The following is a 21,622-nucleotide window of genomic DNA, read 5'->3' on the forward strand; positions in this document are numbered from 1 at the left end:
GTGACATTTATTTGTTGGAAAAAACTCCTTGAACTATAGAGGAAAAGAATCTACAACTGTTGTAAGAGAGATAGAGAGGTTATAAAGGTGCAAAATGCCATGAGATCCTTATACAATGACAAGTCTAAACTGTTATCTCATCAAAGAGTCAAGATGCTGATGATGAAAGGTTGATTTGCATCCACTGTCTATTAAACGTTTTTGTTGGTTTGTAGATTTAAGTATTGTTGTCAATATTTGAAGTGGATCGAAAACGTTCATCAAAGTTGTCATAAGAACTAAGTTGTCCTAAGAAGAATGTTTTAGGACAACTTTAATGAAAGGTTTTGATCCACTTCAAATGTTGACTAATGTAAATATCTTAAATCTATATCTAATATCTGTACCTAATAAAAATATTTTTATCCTTTATTTTGCAATTTATAGAATTTGTCATTTTTATATAAATCGTAATTATTCAGTGTGTTCCAAGTCTCTCAACTTGCCTACATAATCTCCAATGAGATTCGGACAAAGCTTGTGTACTCTGATAGTCAGTCCCTCTCTGGAAGCCCAACACTTATTCCAGTGAATGGAAAGAACCATCTTATCTTCCCCTTTCCCTCACAATGTTTGCTTGGAACTTTGTTGTTGTATTAGAATACTTTTTTTTAAAAATCTTTTTTCTTGTATATTCACTCTTCTATTTTATATGTGTCATTTACTCTCAAATGGTAAAATCTCACACATATTCTCAACAGATGTCAACAGACGTCTTTATTTTTCTTCTTTATCAACAATTACTCGCTTTGCTGCGACCTAAACCTAAAACAACATAGGCGATGTTTCAGTCAAACAGCCTCTCTGCAAATACTCATTCATTCACTAGATGGCGTCAATGACTATTGCGAGCACTAAGAGCTGAGTTTCATTCATGCTCTCACACAGTCGCTATTATTTTCGCATATACACACCATAACGTTCAAGTTTTATCATCCTGGTTTGGTCCCCACAACGTATAGGGAATACCCGGACCACACGCGCGCGCGCTCCTTTACTAAATCTAAATGGGGACATAGACCTCTATTATTTTTATATACAGTTAGTTTAACTAGCTTCTATATAAAATCTAGTGTTTTTATATTCAGCTAGTGTATAATACCCTAGTATTTATGCCTGGTTATACACTATGCACATAACCCTCTCTAACCTTAACAGAAAACTTTGTGTTTATACAAATTTGTTTTTTACTTTATTTATTTTTTATACCGGTTTTACAAATGATGACGCGTCCCCAAAATGAGGTTTTGTCAGATTTAGCTCAATTCTGGGTTAATTTGTCCCCCCAGAAATAGTTACACATACACATATGCCTACTTCTTTCCAATGAGTAGCAAAGCCACCTTGTGTCTTGTGATTTAGCATACACTTATGGTTCTGGAACAACCTGGGCTCGAAACTTTCTCTTCAGTTCTTGCGTCAAACTTACCAGCAGCGACCAGGGGTGGGGAATGCGTGCAGTTTCTGCGTTAGAAGCTCAGTAACGCCGTTTAGCTATAGCCTACTATTTCTATGCGCCATGCGGAGTGCAGTGAATTAAGTTATGCAGCAAGAGTTTAGCTAAAATTGTGTTCAGCCTCCAGAGTATTAAAAGTAGGCTACTTAACGAACATATTCCTTATGGATAAAATTAATAGTAAACGTTTAGGGGAAAATAAAACCAATGCAGGATGTGCACAAAACGCAACTATTTGATGTCCAAAACAAGTGAAGATGTTTCATATGTCTTATTTGTGTAAATATATCTGCTCTACGGGCAAAAGAATTGACACGTACGCCCCGGTTAAGACCTGATTTGTCATAGAAGAGACCTTGTCAGCTAGGAATGTGTCATTGTCATCATAAAGAAACCTGCACCTGTAGAGTATTGCCTGAAAAAAAGAAAAAAAAGTATTTTTGCCATTAGAGAAACTCATTCTCTAGAACTCTTTATTAATTAACATAGGCTACATGCATAACGCTGAGTTGACAGTTATGTATTTCCAATGAGTAGGCTATTCTACGATTATATGTGAAATTTAATAATGTGTTAACTCTTATCACATGATTATTGTCATTTGATGATTATCACATGATCTTATAAGATAACTATCTGTTAACATCAGACAGGCCCATTCGCTTTTATTTAGGCTAAATTAGCTTACACAAGTCGTTTAATCACTACTCATAAATTTCCATGAAATATATATTTTTTTTTAATATATATAAAATGTTTTTTCAAGGAGGTTATTATATCATAGGCTTTCCAAATAGGCTATTTATGGGCGAGGTGAACCTGGATTAGAGCTGAACCTGGATTAGAGCTATGTTAAATCCAGTGAAACAACAAAGAATAATTCTATAATATTTATCTATATTGTTTTCGTGAAAATGCGTAATTTATTTATTTGTATCATTGTTCGTTTATATAGGCTATGTATGCCTATTCATTTATTTGTGGAGTACGGGAGTCATGAAGTTAGGCCTATCCAGTTCTGGTATTCAGGTTAATGCTTAATGAAGTCCAAAATATAAAATTGTTGGCAGAATTATAAAAAAACAATGATAACATAAACAAATGCATGTTTAAACTCGGTGTATCGATTTTTTTTTGTCTTTCTACCAAATTCTACATGAATAACTGTCTTGAGTCAAACTCTAAACAATGACATTTTTAGTAGGCTAAGTATTAAATACAAATTAAAGAAGGCGTAAATGAAAAATGAAGTGGAAAAAAAAGTTTTTTTTTTAAGCTGTCTAAAATAAAATAGTTTTAAAGGTTATAAACGACGAAAAGTCCTTTTTCAACTTTAAAGCAGGACAGGCTTTTGTATTTGACCAATACGCATGATTTATGCCTGTAGTTTAGAGCACCAACAATTTTAAATAAAGAAGCATTAGGCTACATATATAAACTGGATAGGCCTAACTTCATGACTCTCTATTTTTATTCATATATAGCCTATTAGTTTTCAATGAGACCGGACTATTTTGACAGAACAAGCCCCCAAAAATCTGTGTGTAAATTCACAGTGCAAAACCGCTGCAAACACATCTTAAAAAAAAAGAAAAGAAAAAGAGATAACAGCAACGAGAGAGGTAGTGAAGGAGACTGGAGATGGAATGCAACTAAAATTGCAAGACTGTTAAACGTCATCTCCTCATAAACAAACTTTCCAGCATTAACTCAGCGTATAAGATTGCATTTATAGCGTATTAGCCTCATACTGAGAGAGCTTTTCTTTACATCTTATGCCCGATTTTTTTAACGACCTGTCCGCCTCTTTAAAAGCACGCATATCATAGGCTATATGCAACGTTAGGCATTTGTTGATTTCTAAAAAGGACATGGACAACATTAGCTTATAGTAGGCTACATAAGCTATTCTCTGGGGATACAAACCTTGTTTTTTGAGAATGCAATACTGCAACAAACATGGTGTTTCATATGTTCATGGGGCTGCTCAAAATAATTGCTACCATCTTGTTTGAAAAAAATAAAGAAATAATTTGCATGTGAACACAGGACTGTTGAAAACTAATGTGATCCCGCGTACACTAACGCATTAATTAAGTACCAGATCAAATACTGTAAACATGCAGATTTATGAGAGTAAAAGACTAACATTTACATTTATGCATTTAGACGCTTTTATCCAAAGTGACTTGCACCCTAACCTTGTAGGAAATAAAGAATTCAGCTCCTTTTGGATGAGTGTTTACAGATTTGCCTATAACAGTTTGGTTAGACTATATTACACATTGGGTATATAGACTTCCGGAGAACTGGTTAGAGTGTTAATATTATATTATATCATACTGAATGTTGAGCAGTTCGTGTTACGGCATTGTTAATAAAATAAGAGAAGTTTCCTGAATTCAAGTTTTTGCAAAATATTTTGATGTTGTGAAAGTACGTCGATAAAAGTATTTTCGTAAACTTTACGATAATTTGGATTCACATTCACTGACCATTGAAATGACTATTTCACGATATCACATTCACAAACTGCAACTGAATGACCCACAACTAAATCTTTCACTGAGTAAATAATAATAATAATAATAGCAAGAAAATGTATAGCTATAATAATAAAGTGAAAACAAGTACACAAAATGTTGCTTCTATCATCTATCTATCTATCTATCTATCTATCTATCTATCTATCTATCTATCTATCTATCTATCTATCTATCTATCTTATTTAGTAGGTGGCCTAGGAATAAAGTTATCCCACTGTGCTGAGAAGGAACATTCTTCTAGGTATAAGTATATGTTGTGCATCGGTAATGAGCATTGTGCGGTATTGGAATATTGATGTATTTGGATAATATGGAGTACAGTGAAAACTGAATATCAGATTAGTTAGAGCCGCATGTTGACACATGTACTGAAATTTCTGAACATTGCAAAAAAAAAAAAAAAAAAAAAAAAAAAAAAGATGAGGAAAGAAAACATACAGGCCTCTCTTGTGTTTGTGGTCTGTCGAAAATTGGGCATAACAAAATAAGTATAGAAAAGGATATATAGCTATATTTCAAAGTTTGAAGTATAGGCTACTATACTGTCAATGCAGTGGTCAAATGCTTATATTTTATAAGAGCATCGCATTAACTGTTATAACCTCAAAAAAATGATAACTTCCAAAAAGCTTAATTTTAAGCCTGAATCAAGATCACAGTGTAAAACTTTTGAACTTTCGTTCCCACCACGTGACCGAATGCATGTCATAAACAGGGTCTCACACGATCGAATCAGGACACCTGCTCAACAAACCATTGCACAGCATGTACAACAAACCATTCAAACATTTTTTTTTTTTTGCTCGGTAAATGCATCTTATTTTATTGTTAAGGGTATATGAATGAAACTATGATGAGTTTGGAGTTTATTTTTATTGATCCCAAAGGTTACATGCAGTCGCTTTCCAAAAGTAAAATACAAATGAAAATGAAGAGATGCCCCATAGTCGTTTGAAATTCTGTGTTGGTATTAAAGCATTGCATTAAATGAAATCCCATTAAAATGAAACAATGAATGGCCTTTTAAAAAAAGATAAATGTAAACAAACGGAATATGCGACTGAGGATTCCTGGGTCAATTTGCAATCTAAAATAATAACGATATCAAATAATGTTGATATCAACAATTAAGACGTTTTTAGCATGTTTATTAACAATAGATCATGGCATTACATTCTAGAAAAATACCTCTATCAAGGCCCTCCATATCAGCTTTGCAAGTAGGTCAGCCGACAAACATCCACAACTCTCTTAGTCCATTCCTTGTCTCATTTGTTTTTGTTTTATACGTGTCAGGAGATGTTTACTCTAAACGTTCACGTACAAGCGTCCTTCTGAAAGGGTCCACATGTTTAAGAGCCAAGATCGACCAAGTTTGATGACATAGGGTTCAGTATAGTGTCGTGTAATGAATGGTGGTGATGCACGGAATCAGCACTAGGCACTGGGATGGCGCTGGGACCAGGTGGAGGTGCGAGGCCGTGTAGGGACTGAAGTCCGGAGTTTGACGTGAGGAGCAAGGCCGGGCTTGACGAGGTGTGATCTGGGGTACCAGACGGCGTTTTGTCGTCGTCCGAGCTTCCTAAAATAGTCTTATTTCCATTCATGGAAGACGTTAATGGGTTGTGACTGTTTGTGTTCGAGTTCTCATTATTCTCCCTGTGAAAATGAAAAAGTAGAGTTAGGGTTAGATCTACATCCGACACCTTTAGTAGGCTATTCAAAACAATTCGGCTATAATTAAAAGGTGGGCCTACATAAACAATGTCTCTGACATCGCAGGAGCAACTAATTAACTAAGCAAACAAACTTAAATATGAACACATCTTTTTCTTCTTCTTCTTATAATAGCCTAATAAATGTCATAATTATTCGTGGCCTAAATTAATACAGGCTAGGTAGGCATATAATTCTAAAACAACAACAATTAATATTATTATAAGTTGAAGACAACATGTTGGTTCTGTAGGTGTGAAATATTAGCAAAAAGATTATTAAATACAAATAAATAAATAAATAAATAAATAAATAAATAAATAAACAAATAAAAATAATAATAATAATAATAATAATAATAATAATAATAATACGAAAACTTAAAAAAAAAATGTGCCTCTGAGTTAGGCTATAAAATACAGAATATCCTATTCATTGACATACAAATATAGGGCATAAAAGGCGTGTGCACACTTGTGTGTGTGTATCAATCATTTGTTCTAATTCGTGTCGATATTATTAATTCACAACAGCTAAAGAACGTTTAAACATATTAACGAGCTAATCCAGGAAAATATGATTTATGTAGGCCCTAATCATTTATTAAAATGGTTTGTAAATAAACCGTCTAGGTTAAGAATAGTGTAAGCCACTGATTTATTTAAATTCTCAATCACAACATGTCAAGTAAAGGATCTTTCATAAAATATTAATTAAGGATAAAGTATCGGGAAACGTACGAGCTATTTTAATGGTTTACACTGTGGTTTCGACTTGACTACCTCGCCTGCGGGTGAAACAAGACACCCGTTTAGAAGGAGTAAACTGCACACATTCTAAACAAGAATACGTACAGATAAATCCAGGATAAATCTCACAATTCGAAGAACATTCCCATTAATTAACAATGGACTATTTTTCCCTAAAGTTTGAGTACACCATAATACACACACTACGCTTTTTAACGTCATTTTTAGAAAAAGATATAAAAACAAGCCATTTAAGAAAAGGCCTATTGTTAAAAAATGGTAGGCTATTAATATATATAAAGTGACTAACAGAACTAGGAACAGATGACATTTGTAGTGACTGTGTGGCTATCCATCTATCTACGGGGATTTTCTTTTTTATGCACGTTTCTTAGGTATACTCACACCGCTGTCTTAATTTCACTGCATGAATGAATGCATTCCATGTAAAGAATGCTTTCTAATTACACTTAAACTCATAATAATAATAAACAGTTATTTAGCTAAAGACTATAGACCCGTACCTTTCTTTAGCTTCCGCTGCTCGGTCGCGTTGACGTCTGTTTTTAAACCAGTTACTGACTTGTGTTGTTGTTAGCCCCGTTGCCTCTGCTAGTTCCCTCTTCTCCCGCGGGGAAGGGTATGGATTATGGGTGTACCATTCCCGCAGCACGCTCCTGCTCTTTTCTTTAAAGCAGTAACTTGTCTCCTCGCCGTCCCAAATGGAGCGGGGTAGCGGAAACTTTCTTCGGACGCGGTATTTCCCAACAGCCCCAAGAGGGCGGCCCCGGAGCTTCTCAGCCTCGATATAATGCGCTTTGAGCCACAGCTGCTGCAACTTCGGATGGTTGTGCGGAGAGAACTGGTGGCTCTCGAGAATCTTATAAAGCTCTCTGAAATTTCCCCTATGAAAAGCGACCACAGCTTTTGCTTTGAGCACGCTCTCGTTCTTGTGGAGATGTTCGCAAGCCGGCAGAGACCACAAAAAGCGCCCGAGACGTTCAATGTTTCCACCCTGCTGAAGGACCTCGCAGACGCACGCCACTTGCTCTTGCGTAAAGCCGAATGTTGGAAGCATAGACATGGTTTGTCACGAATAAACGTCCACTTTTTGTACTTATGTCTATTTTACCGATGACAGCGACAGTTCTTCAACAAACTTAAAATAAACCCTTGGGGGCAAAATTTTAGGACGACTTCTTGAGTAGACGAAATCAAATCCCACTCCTGGCGAAGAGAGGCACAAAACTTTAGATCCGTTCAAGCAAGCATAATACACCGTATATCCATCTAAAGCATACGAGAGAAAGTTGTTCCTCCTGCGCGAGTCTCTCGCCACCTCTTCTATGTCGTTTCAGCATAACGCACTCACGAAGAAGGACCTCGCTCTCTTGTTTTAATAATATTATTCTAAGCTGGCAAGAAAAGCGATTATGTGAACGGTGATTGGTTGGTTATCTGACCCGGGGATGATGAGGATAAGACAATAGTTTTAGTCAAATTATTTGCCATGGTTACGCTGTCATTCAAGGTAACCTGATATGCTTTGAGGTGGCTCCTTGGGCTGGCTGACTGATTATTCCCTTCATTTAAAGCCCGCCCACCGACATAGAAATATAGCCTCGACTTTCCCTGTATATTACATTTTTTTACCCGGGGTTTGACAGACACTTCCAGCAACCAAAGAGCGCTGATCTGTGAGGTAGTGAGGTAGCAGCAGCTGAGATGAGAGCGCCAGAGCAGGATTGCGCTCCAGACGCTCTCCAAACCAAGGACCCGGAGTGTGAGTGAACATAAGCAGACAATCCACCCTGCCCATGCAAACCTTCTACTTTGTAACTTGTCGATCACACAGTTCCAACGTTTGGGGAACTCTCAGAAACCATACACAAGGTATCTCTAACCCTTTTGCAGTACATTATTATTACTGCTATCAAATGTAACAAATCACATAAAATCACAATATGATTGTTTTTGCAAGCACGTTCGGCCTACATTTTTCTATTTAATTTATCTTCCTGTTCAATTCAGTAGCTATTTAATCGGACCAGTTGTTATGCATTATTTAGCAGTTGTTGAGGATAAACAAGGGGGTATGTTTCTCCAAGTGCACACCCGTGGAAGCCAGGCATTATGGACTAGAGTGGAACAGGGTTGGAGGGCGTTTTTAAGTAGTATAGAGCGGTTTTCAAGGATACACGTTAGAATGAACAACGACTGGGTACCATACCACAAAGGTGAAACACTGCGAGGGACGTTTGTGCCGGTAAGACAACTCAGATTCATTGAAAATGCCGTTGACTAAAGTTAATCGAAGTAATAAGATGATGTTCATGTTAAGTTATAACTTATGACTACAGAACATTATTTTTTCTTAAAACACCGCAACACATATTTAGCGAAAGCACAGCTCCGTGAGGCGCATCTTTTAATGATGACTATTACGCACACCATTATTGGCATATAATCAGTCAGTGTCTGTAGACTGAACTTTAACTCACCGTGTACCGTGGCATAGAAACAAAGTTCTGCTTTCATCACGAACACTCTGATTTCAACTCAGTGATACTTGAGACCACAAGAAAGTTAAGCAAAATCACATATTTCATGGAATAAAAAAGCTGATACTGTTGAGACATGCCAGCCTTGTTATAAGGGAGAGAGAAAATTGCTTGGGCTAGTTTAAGGTCTAGTGTCTTTGCAGTTTTGTATCCGTGCTGCATGGTGCAGTGAAGGCCTGTGATGTGGCTTGTTAGTGAAAAAGACTTCAGAACTTGCATAGCATATTATTCAAAACACGTCAAAGCATGTAACATTCTCTGGGGTTAATATCGTGGAAAGATTACAATGCTACAATTTCCATCCACCCTTTTAAGTGGTAATTTTGCGCAATACAGTCACAAAATACACTGGTTATGTTCTAAATATCTTACTGCAAATGATCAAATGAAAAATGATAAAATAATTAAACAAGTAATTCATGTTTCTGACGCTTTTTGAAGAGACATTCTTGTGATCTGGTTAATAAAGAAATATGGCATCTGTTGAATTGAATAATTCACAAATTTTAACTACCATTTTTGGTACACTTTAGTATAGGGAACATATTCACTGTTAACTACGACTTCTTCCTCAATAAACTCCTAATTTAGTGCTTAATAATTAGTACGTTTGTTAAGTTTAGGTATTGGGTAGGATTAAGAATGTAGAAGGCATTAATATGTGCTTAACAAGTACTAATAAACAGCCAATATTCAAGTAATATGCATGCTAATAAGTAACTAGTTAAAAGACCCTAAAATACAGTGTTACCCAATTATTATTGTTACAAAATATACAATTAGCCATATAATAAAAACCTAAACGACAGAGAAATCCTAAAATCTACACTTAGATTACAACTAAAATGATTCTGTAGATGTTGAATTTTACGCAGTCAGTGAAAATGGCTGTTGCTGATCTTGAGATAAGTAAGTAAATATATAAATAAAAGCAGCTATTAATGCCAACCTCGGAAACCACCACTGCCCTTGGAAATTGATATGGCGCCTAAATTGCACTTTGCTGTGAGTAAATATTTTATGCGTTACTTTGATCTCCTTACTTGATATGTGGATCATTCCCTGGACACTGAAACTATTGACGACAATATATCTGATTTGCAGGATTGTTGATGACAGACTATTGCACCAATTGATGTTGATTTATATGATGTTGATCTATAAAACAGTTACTTTACCAGCTAAAGGCTATAGCTTATTCGGTGATAGTCACAAATCGAGGTATTTTACCAATATTTTCCTTTTGTGGCATATAATGAAACTATACCAGTACAGTGAAGCAATGGAAAACACACTGAAAGGATTTTGGATGCTTTCTGTGTGGGGGGTGGGTGGGTTGGTGTCAGTGACAGGCCAAATCAAGGTACTCGTCTCGCCTTGACACTGTTTGTAAACGGCTTGTTTCCACGGATCATTTTGATCAGAACTTCGAAGGACCTGCTCTGCTCGTCTGCATGGTGATTATTACAATGCTGATGAATGGGGATCGCGTTTCGTCTAATAGCCGCCCCCTGTTTTGACAACCTCCCACAGCTAACCGGAGAGCGCGCAGCCGCGACCTCCACTAATTGGACTGATTATTGCAAGATGTTTTTTCCTCTCTGCAAAGCGCAGGGTGGCGGCAGTGCGCGGCTGCTCCGTGGCTTGCACCACAAGACCTGATGAGTTACATTTTTTCAGACATGTCATGTTAAGCGGGAATAGAAAGAATTAAACCCAGACGTGTGGTGTCAATGTGCGGTTCAGTGGAAGAAAAACAAGACACCCATCGTAATTAAATAGTGAAATGTATTAACTTTTCAGCGCGAATAGATAACTAAGTTGCGTTTAATAAAAATAAACAAAAACATCTAGTCTGCATAAGTGTGAATAATGCTATCAATCATGAAACGGGAAGCCCTGGAACACTTTTCAATGTACTTTAGGCCTATACATTACACACAATAGTGAAAATGACTAAAGTGCAAACACAATGTCTGTCTGATGTATAGAATCGCATGTATTTGTTTTATATCTCTTTTGCTGTTTTTAAAGGAAATATTTTCTGTTTACCCTTTTAAATCGTAATACTTAAAATGTTAGGTTGTGTGTATTGAACATAATTATTTTGAACCTGCATTTGATGACCACAATACATTTATGCACAAAAATGTAATAGTAAATGTAACAGTAATAGTGTTACGACCTATCAGTACAGCACATTTTACTTGCCATTCATTTTCAGGTTGGAGATGAATACTAGATTTCGAAACTACATAAATATTGGTATTTTATATCAAAGTTTGAGATACAGCCCAAAGCATAAATCGAAACATAAATGTGTTACAGTCCTATTAAACATATTTAAACTCTCACAATTAATGTACATGTGATTCGGTTGGTAACAAAATGTATTATGCTTTCTAAATAATTTTCCATTGGAGGCCGATAAAACCCTTTATAAAGAATGATGATGCTGCCCTTTATGCAACAAGTGGAGGCGTAACGGCTTATTAGTGATGTATTCAACGCATTTTACCCGTTCTGACTGTTCCCGTACACTTAACTAGCTTTTGTCTTGACCTGAAACTATTAGAAAATTGTCTGTTTATTGGTGTACGACTTGTTGTGATTTGCCCGACTGACTGTGATATCCCAGGAGACTGGGTCGCGCGCGACATGTGGAGTCTTCTGAACGGTGGCATTGGTTTTCTCTCTGATTAGTTTGAAACTGCAGATTCGCCAGTATACGCTCAGTTCAAGAATGCAGATATGTAATTGAAAGATTAGCTCAAAATAATGGCTATATCAATGTTAATTCGTTATGAAAATAGCAGTAATAATACATGATAGCAATAATGAGCACGGCAGCCGAGAAAATAGATGCATAGAAGTTTTTAATCAATATATAAAATCCTCTGACGGTAAATTAAAATTATTTGAGCACGCTAGTGAAATAAATGGCAAGGCGGCTAATCATTAGATCAAAGAAAAATATAAAATATCGATATTGTAGCACTATATGCATATAAGAAAGAATTCGAAATTAAAAATCCTCCTTTAGCCTATAATTTGTCTTTTATTTTTTTTATAAAGATTAATTATAGAAAATGAATAGAATATGAATCTCACTGCTTGAGCCATGTATACATTTTCTGAAACATTTATATATATATATATATATATATATATATATATATATATATATATATATATATATGTGGTATGAAGTATGTTAGTTTGAGATTTTAATACAACATATGTTAGGCAGTAATAATAATATTGCTTTTATGAAGTGTTAGAAGTGTGCATTGGTTTCAGAGGTCCCCAAGGACCATCAATATGATTACTGTAACATTACTATAAAACATTAATCAGAAAGTTGTGCAGATACATTCTGTGATTTACCATGACTGAATTTATCAAAAACAACCAAACAACAAACAGCTGAATGTACATATATAATAATATTATAAGTAAGTTGTCTCATGAACTGTAGGTAAGACAGGTGGTGACATACATTAATGTTGTCCTGGATGGTGTGATCCTAAAGCTTTATGTGAAGGTTTATCATGTTTTTGTAATGTTGGCTCTAATGTCTCTAATGTTTTTCCAAATTCAATTATGGCTTGTGCTTGATGAAATTACCCAGACATAGCATTTTAAAAGCAATCATATATCAATTTTCTGTAACTATAATAACGTTTTTTTGACTGTTTAGGATAAAAACTGCTGTATTTGTAGAATTACTAAAGGCAGCAACATAAAATCACATATTGTAAAGATTATATGGCAATTGTTTGCATTTTGGGTAGATGTGTGTACAAACGTTTACATATTGTTGGCTTTCAGTACATGACTGCGATTTAACACAGACCTTCAGGTTAAGGAAACGCCTGTAAAATGGTAATCTTTGTCTATGATTGAACATTTACAATGTGATATTATTTGTATTCTACTGCCTCACAGTTACATGGTAGAAAGAATATAAATCACAGATTCAATTTCAATGAATGTTCATATCTAGAATTTAATTTATAGTTATTTTTAATTTATACACTTCTCTGTCTATAAAATGGAAAATGTGATGTAACAAATGACTGGAAAACATATTTAATAAAATGGTGAACTAATAGTGTGATAAGTGAGATATGAGTTTTGACTGGACTGGACTGGACCTTTGAAAAGTGGCTGTTGGTTGATGATGAAAGATTAGGCTTTTCCAGAGATTTTTTTTTCCCAGTTTAAATATAACTGCTTATGAAGAGTAAGAACATATGTTCATATTACTTGCCTCAGAGTTTTCCTTGTTTCGCACTTCTCCAGGTCAGCATTAGTTTTTGTCAACACCAAGGTCACTGAAAGCAAGAAAGGTCTCATGGCTGCTGTTTTGCACTTGTAGACAAAATAGGTGCAAAACAGGATATGCAAGTATTTCATGCATTTCTTGTGTTTTATGGCATTACTTTAACCTTTCTTTTATCACTTACTAATACCTGGTTCTTAATAAATATAAAAAATATAAATTAAAATATAAGAGAGACAAGAGCACAGAATAATATGCATACCTTATTATCTCACTATTCATTTAATAGAAGTCATTTAATATGACAAATTCCATCAAGATTTCATCTATATACAAGACAATAAATCATATTTGACTATAATGATGTGCAAATAAATATCGATCTAAAATATAACAAACTTTCATTCAAAATATCTTAAAGATGATGTCAGCAAGAAAAAAAAAAAACACTGGTTAGTAATCACTCAGAAAATAATCTCAATTTCTGAATATAGAACAAAAACTAATGAAACACAATGTTTTTAAAAAAATATATGCCAATGTTAAAGTAAAGTGTGTCAGAATAAGCACAGTCTTAGTTAAATCAGTTAAATATCTCTGATTACATATAATCAAACCAAAATGTATTCAGACACCTTGAACATTTCATTCATTATTACAGTTTATTCACTATGGTTTAAAAAATGGTAATAAAATATGACAAGATCTCAGAGTTAAACTGTGACAGAAAAAAATGATCTTAATTATGTCAGATAACACTCAAGCAAAACATGGTCAGGTCAAAGTGTCTGAATAATTTTTGGTCCCAAATTTGTATAAATTTTACTGGTAGTCCACTGTATGAAGAACTGTTGGGTATATGTCACAGTTTATTTTGCTATCCTCACTTACATAAATGAACTATAGTGCCCTGCACCCACTGGTAAAAAAAAAAAAAAAAAAAAAATATATAGTGTCTGAATAATTTTTGGTTTGACTGATATATATATATATATATATATATATCAGTCAAACCAAAAATTATTCAGACACTAGATATAATTGTTTTATTAGTGGGTGCAGGGCACTATAGTTCATTTATGTAAGTGAGGAGATATACTATATATATATATATATATATATATATATATATATATATATATATATATATATATATATATATATATATATATATATATAGTTTTCTGTGAGGGTTGTGTTTAGGGGTAAGGGACAGAATATACAGTTTGTACAGTATAAAAATCATTATGTCTATGGAAAATCCCCATAAAACATGGAAAACCAATGTGTGTGTGTGTGTGTGTTGATGTGCTGGGGGAGTGTCTTGGGGACAGTGGAATTACTGTCAATTGAATACAAATTGCAATACTACCATCAGTCCAGGCCACCCACAGTCTCATGCGCATACACTCAAATACACAGAGCTGATGGATGGCTACATGTGTCCATTCCAAAGGAGAAAGTCAATCCATAATGTTTCAGTCACTTACAGTTATCATTTTCCCCAAACTAGATCTAACTGGAACTTCGCCTGTAATCATAGATATGATTGCAACTTAAAATATATACATACATTTTCTTGTACAAAGATTTCATCAGATTTTTTTATTTTAATTTTTAATTGCGTGTAATCTGAAAATGTAAAATCTAAAGACTGTAGTTCACTAAACTGTATACTCAGCCTTTGCAAGACTTTACAATCTGTTTAATAATAAAGCAAAACTGGCACATGACAGACAACACAATGTCTTGTTTGATAGTTTATATTGTTATGTGATAAATATTAGCATAGTTTATATGAGAGTAAAATAAGACATTTGTTAGTGGTTGGTACACAGACCATGTAACTATACTGCCCTCTTTATTAGTTATTTTGCAAGCACAACCTAGGAGGAAAAAAAAAAAAAAATCACTGATATCACTGGTGATTTCTATTTTGTTTTGTATTTGAGATCAAATTTAGAAGAATTTACATGGGAGGAAGTAGACTATACGCAACTGTGTTCCATGACAAAAATGCACAGAAAAATATCAAACATTGATAACAGATTTAATTAAATGCCTGTTTTCCTCCATTTTGATTATATTGCAACTTAATCCAACCAATTCAAACTGTTAATATCAAAGGGGAAGCAGCTTGTTCTGCTGGAAGAGAACAATTTATATTTACCATGTCTGAAAGTAACGATTAAATAAATGCCGTCATGCATTACTAAGCACAGTAAAAAAAAAGACACTGGGCAGGACAGCAACAACTTGGCCATCATATTCATGAGTGTGTATGTGGCAGCTGGAGCAGACGTTCGCACAAGTGTCCTCAGCAGTCCCGCATTAAAGAGGACTTTACACCCACAGGTCAGATAAAAGGCTTGATGGTTGTAAGATGGTAAGCAGTAAGAAAGAAGTGTCTGTATATGCTACAGATGATGAAACGAGAGAGTGAACAGCTGGCTTTACACATAATATATTCTTTAAATACTCAATCAGAATGTTTTAAAATAATTTATTTAACATAAATGGGCTAATATTGCGATCCTCCACATAAGAGAAGCATTTGAGAAAAGACATATGTGTCTGTTGTGAAAAAGAGCAAGAAATGTCTAACAATTATATGACATTCCGAATTAATTTCAAGTAAGATTTAATACCTGTACAATTTATCTCAAGTAAAATTAATTATTTTATTTATATTATTTATCACCCACACATGAAAATCTTGTAAACATTCAAAATATCTTATTTTGTGTTCAGCAGAAGAAAGAAAGCTTTGAAATAACTTGAGGCTGAGTAAATGATGACAGAATTTTCATTTTTTTGGTGAACTACCCCTTTAAGATAAAGCCTGTGGAGTTATTTATGTTCCTGTATGAAGCTATGACCGAGTATCAACTACAAGCATATAAAAAAATGAAAGGAGAGCATTTGGATATTTATTGTTGCCCAGCATGCTTATGGCTTCCTGCAGACCCCTGCCTGAGCCTCACCTAAGGGACAGAGGAATGGGGGTCATGATTTTGGTCTGCCGGCCAGCCGTGGCCCATGCTGATATAAAGACACTATGCCAAAGCCATATTTACATCAACTACAGTAATATTATCAATAAAAGCAGAAAGAAAGGCACCTTGCAGTAACTCAGTCCAGACAAGTGTCTAAGCAGCTGTTCAGAGGCTTCCTGTGAAGGACTGTTGGGGGAAGGTTTGGTCTGCACTGGAGGAGATGTACAGTTACAGCACCGTCCAAGCTCTAATTAGGTTCAGAGGCCTAGGTTAAAGGGATAGCTCAGCCAAAATTTAAAATTTGGTCATTTAGTCACCCTCATGTAGTTCCAAATCTGTATGACTTTCCTTTTTCTGCAGAACATAAAATGTGTCCATACAATGAAAGTCAGTGGGGTCCAGTGTTGTTTTAAACCCCATTGACTTTCAATGTATGGACAAAAACAGTTGACAGAATTTTCATTTTTGGGTGAAATATCCCTTTATAGGATTAGTTCACTTTAAAATGAGAATTACCCCAAGCTTTACTCACCCTCAAGCCATCCTAGGTGTATATGACTTTCTTCTTTCTGATGGTCACAATCGGAGTTATATTAATAAATATCCTGACGCATCCAAGCTTTATAATGGCAGTGAACGGGACCAACGAGTATGAAGCTGAAGAAGGTGCATCCATCCAAAGCAAAACGTACTCCACACGGCTCCAGGGTGGGGGAAATAAAGGCCTTCTGAAGCAAAGCGATGCGATGCGTCACGCCAGTTAAGCTTATTTTGTAAGTTGAATACGGAAGGTGTAGGACGTAGCATAAGCGCTTTGAACTGCAAGAGGGATTACACTTTTTTCCCAAGTTGAATATGATGGCGTAGGACGTAGCATAAATGTTTTGAACTTTCTTCGTCAGTTGAATGTGGTTGACGGTCTGGTGGAAGCTAGATATTTTACTTTGTAACTTGTTAAATATGGATATTTTTTTTTACACAAACGCATCACTTCAGAAGGCCTTTATTAACCCCCGGAGCCGTGTGGAGTACGTTTTGCTTTGGATGGATGCACTTTCTTGAGCTTTATACTCGTTGGTCTTGTTCACTGCCATTATAAAGCTTAGATGCATCAGGATATTTATTAATATAACTCAGATTGTGTTCTTCTGAAAGAAGTAATTCATATACACCTAGGATGGCTTGAGGGTAATTAAAGCTTGGAGTAATTTTCATTTTAAAATGAACTAATTCTTTAACTTGTTACCTTTTAAAAAGACCAAAACCATACATATACTCCAAATGGTTCAAGAACTGCACGCAATTATCTTTGGCTATGCCTTTTTTTAAAGGCGTTTTAGGCTAACTTTACAGGAATGATAAGGGGTTAACAATATATGGCTTTCAAAGTTGTGTGGATACTATGTACTAAACATCAATATTGTCCTCTAGAGACACTATGGTTTTGATTTCAGTGCCTGTAGTAAGCAACACCTCACAGAACTGTTGAGTCAGCAGATTATAAGCTATAACCAATACTGGTATCGACATATCGTCTGTATTTGTTGCGATAACCTCACAGTCACCATGAGGTTGACCTCTAATGTAATACGAATATATGAAATGGATGTCCACTCCTGCCTGATTAGGTTCTGAGAGGAACTTTAATATTCAAAGAGGGAAGTGACTGGTACTGGGTAAAGTTTAGGGCCTCTAATGGCCAATAAAGCTGGATGTTCCTCTCCCACCACTGCAGTAAAACACAAAGGTGAAATTATTGAGAGTTAGTACATTCTTGTGTCTTTTAGAGGGTCAAAGGGGTTCAGAGCCAACATGCCTATAGAACACATGTCTTCATCTGAACCCTTGTCAAAAATCACTTTTCGACAACTAGAAGTATGCAGACAGAGTGCAGGCCTGGACATTAAAACAATATATATACACCCAGCCGTGTACGTGGGGCTGTGGCGTTTCCCAGCTGACCTCTCAGTTACAGGCCAGATGCTTTCCGCATTCGTCCTGTTCTCCAGTTCCATCCTGATATTTCCTCTCCCTGTGTTTGAATAATAATCCTAAAGCGACCAGAAAATTAGCATTCGCTTTCCATCAAATGACTTCCACAGTTCCCTAATGCACAGATCGCAAGCAGTCTAACTTTAGCAACACTTCAACAGTATGAGAGTGGGAGGGGGCGTTGGGTTCTGAGCAAGAGGGGTACTGTCCTTCTAATGGTTTCTTTGGATGCCATATGTCCTTCATGTCAGCTAAGATTCTACAGTTACAGTTCAGGTTAGTGTGAAAGACAGACAAGTTGTATAATAAGAGGCCTTGGGGCTTTTTAAGCAGATCTCACCATCTTGCATTACCATCAATAAATTCAACCCTGCAATAGTGCTGACATAAATTAGGGGCCTTGTTCTCCTGTAACTGTACTTCCAAAGGTGTCATTGTTCAGAGCCGCATTAGCAACCTTCTGCGCAGCCTTGCAGTTCCGCAATTAAACGGCCACTTCTTCAACAAATGCCTCCTCTTCTTGGGTCACTGATAGCGAAAGGCCCTTAAACTTTATATTCCCTGATGGAGCGGAAAAGCAAACACAACACTGGAGTTTGTCGCTTTGGCAAACTCATTAATGCTTGGTTCTTTTCAAGGGGCGCAAGAGTGTTTATTGCGGTCATGGGCATTTGTAGCATCAAGGGTGTTATTTCTTGGTCTGGTGCTGTTTTCGTGAGCTTGTAAATGCCTATAGATTCAAGGGTTTTATATAAAAAACATTAACAAAAAAATCCACACTTTGATTTAAGGATTAAGTGTGGGCTTAATTCCTCTCATGTCTTACAATTATTTTCTTTGAGATTGTAAATATAAATCTTCAAAATACCAATTTCATCTGTCTACAGTCTTTATGTGATTGCAGCAAGTTAGGAATATCAATTATGTAAATATGTAAAAAAAAAAAAAAAAATAATTAATTCCAGAACTGTTTACTGTTTTAGTACCATCAACTAAACCAAGAACTGAGCCATTATCAAAAAATAATACCAAATCAATGTTGATTGATAAATTACAGCCAAAAGGCAAACAAATAAATTGCAAACAACAATAACACAAAATTATTATTATGATTATTAAATATTTTTAAATCAAGAATTGAGCTGTAAATAGTGGTTTCTTTGAAGTGTCCTTTCTGGAAATAAGCACTTAAAGCCTGTCTTTTGGATCAGCAGATTTGTAGTTTTTGTCCGGTCTAATCGAGTCACTAATTCAATCATTTAGGACTGCTTGGAACAGGAAAGGAAGACATCGACTTAGTTGAGAAAAGCGTAAATGGAGGGTTATGTAAGTCAATACTAATGTAATGAAGACAGGCCTTCACCTGTTTTTCACCTTTTAAATTTGCCACAGCTTTCAATGCTGCATTTATTAAAGACAGGATCTATTTTGTTTCCTTGATTTGCGCATTTTAAAAAGACAACATTTTGCAAGACGCTCTGCATACAGAAGGGCTTGTTCTGTCAGGGCTTGTTCTGTGAGCTGCGAAAGGCCTCGGTGCAGGTTATACAGAGTGAGAACTGGCCTTTGAGTGAGGCCTCCAAGAGAAATAAAAAAACACCTACTCCTCACGCTTTCGGTCAAACATAGGTTCAGCGGAGAGGAGGCTGGCACCTTGCCCAGCAAAAAGCACAAGCTACTCGCTCCGTCAGGTTATCAGAAGCGACCACCACACCAAATAAGCCAGCACCGGGCACAGGAAGTACCAGATGGTGGAGGTTGGGAAGGCGAGTAACACAGAGCTGATCGCAGAAAAGGTCAGGAAGTGAATGAAGGAACAGGAAATGAGACAGGATCTTCTTTTCGAGCATCTGTATTTTTTTCAGTGGCTGCAACCGAAGCTTCGCTGCCTTTTCCGATGAGTGACAGGCAAGCGGAGGAAAGCTGACATTGTTGAAGTATGAATTTCACCGTTTGTGTTTTTTGCAAAACACTAAGTCGGATCAGTCTCTCTTGATTGGCAAGAGGGGCTTGTCCTGCAGTCGACCTGCCGGCAGAATGGGGGGGGTTTATTGGCGAGTCAAGTTCAATTTATAAAATCTGTTCAACTTAATTCATAGGATATCATTCTAAAAACATGCATTGGGACACATAATACTTACTATTGCAACTTTCACACGTAAAAGACTGAATGATGGAAATTTATAACAAAACAATTCTTTTACTTAATAAACATCTAATCTAGGAACAGACAAGCAGTACACATTATTTAGAAATACCATTGCATTGTGCATTTCACATGAATTGAGAGCAGAGGTAAAAGTAAGAGAGAGCTAAAGAGATGTTCTGTGTCTGGTCTTGATCCTGGCCTAAAGGAGTTACTCCTTCTGCCCTCTGTAAAGTGCTCAAAGCTGTTGTGACATCTCAGTGATTGATAGGTAAAATGAGACCCATCCTGTAATAAAAGCAAAGTCCATGCAACAAAAGGCAGGATTTTAAAATCCTAAGTCAATACAGAACATTGATCCCACTAGAGGGACAGCAAAGGAAAAAGAGGATAAACCCTGGAAAAGAAAAGAAATCTGTCATGAAAGAAAGAATGAAGTATTACGCGAATAGCCGGTTTATGTGAGTTGGTCATCTGGATAATAGACGGGGCACAGCAGAATCACGCTGACCAGATATTCTATAACCCTTGGACTATAAAATCCAGGTCTGGAATCAATCTGCGATTTTATAGCCACCCTGTTTCTGTTCTCTGTTGTTTTATCAGTGAAAGGATGATACATTTTTGAGCTCTACCTGCTCACATGCACTTTACCAGAGTGCTGAAATGCTACAGTGGTAATAAATAGCAGTCGTAGCTTTAGGGCCTGTCATCAGCGTTCGGTCTGGTCTCCAGGAGTTCACTGGTTCAAAAACAGTTCTGACCACCACAAAGACATAAAACAAGTTAGATTTTACCCATCCATCCGTTACACGGCGTACATATCTACTCCATAGACTTTACATGCACAGGAACCACTGGCCATTATTGTCACATTCTTTCTCAGACTGTCTCGCCCTATGAAATATGAATCACGTCTCAACTCCTCACAAGTACGACAACACCTACATGGCTTTAGAATCTATGTAATAGCAACCTGCGATCACTGAAGCAGACCTGCTCCTGGTTGCGGTTTTCAACCGCAGAATCACAAAAGCACACATGCACGCACCCACACAGATGTCTCATTGTTCCTTAGTCGCTCGTGTGGTTTGCTTAATTAAAGCTGAACTGCGGGAATGTCCCCACAATGCTGA

At 36.1% G+C, this 21,622-nt stretch overlaps 1 protein-coding gene and 2 long non-coding RNA genes across 4 annotated transcripts in view; 1 reads left to right on the forward strand and 2 right to left on the reverse strand.

The window, feature by feature from the left end:
• Window positions 1–4,895: 4,895 nt before the first annotated feature.
• six2a (SIX homeobox 2a) lies at window positions 4,896–7,878 on the reverse strand. Its single transcript, XM_048204609.1, has 2 exons — window positions 7,031–7,878; window positions 4,896–5,700 (listed from the first exon to the last, which is right to left on the reverse strand). Exons 1-2 carry the CDS (start codon window positions 7,588–7,590, stop codon window positions 5,394–5,396), a joined length of 867 nt encoding a protein of 288 aa, XP_048060566.1. The 5' UTR covers window positions 7,591–7,878; the 3' UTR covers window positions 4,896–5,393.
• A 192-nt stretch (window positions 7,879–8,070) lies between these two features.
• The window catches only part of LOC125276774, a 39,662-nt gene continuing 26,110 nt past the window's right edge, over window positions 8,071–21,622 (forward strand). Inside the window, exon 1 of the long non-coding RNA XR_007186751.1 lies at window positions 8,071–8,772. This is a non-coding gene — a long non-coding RNA (uncharacterized LOC125276774). The remainder of the gene's footprint in view (window positions 8,773–21,622) is intronic.
• Window positions 12,806–21,622, reverse strand: part of LOC125276773 — a 65,158-nt gene continuing 56,341 nt past the window's right edge. Inside the window, exon 4 of one of the 2 annotated variants that reach the window (XR_007186748.1) lies at window positions 12,806–13,404. This is a non-coding gene — a long non-coding RNA (uncharacterized LOC125276773). Of the gene's footprint in view, window positions 13,405–17,552; window positions 20,367–21,622 lie in introns of those variants that run through there. The other variant, XR_007186749.1, reaches the window with a different exon arrangement.

The sequence above is a fragment of the Megalobrama amblycephala genome, linkage group LG10, assembly GCF_018812025.1.
Source record: "Megalobrama amblycephala isolate DHTTF-2021 linkage group LG10, ASM1881202v1, whole genome shotgun sequence".
Classification (NCBI taxonomy): Eukaryota; Metazoa; Chordata; class Actinopteri; order Cypriniformes; family Xenocyprididae; genus Megalobrama; species Megalobrama amblycephala.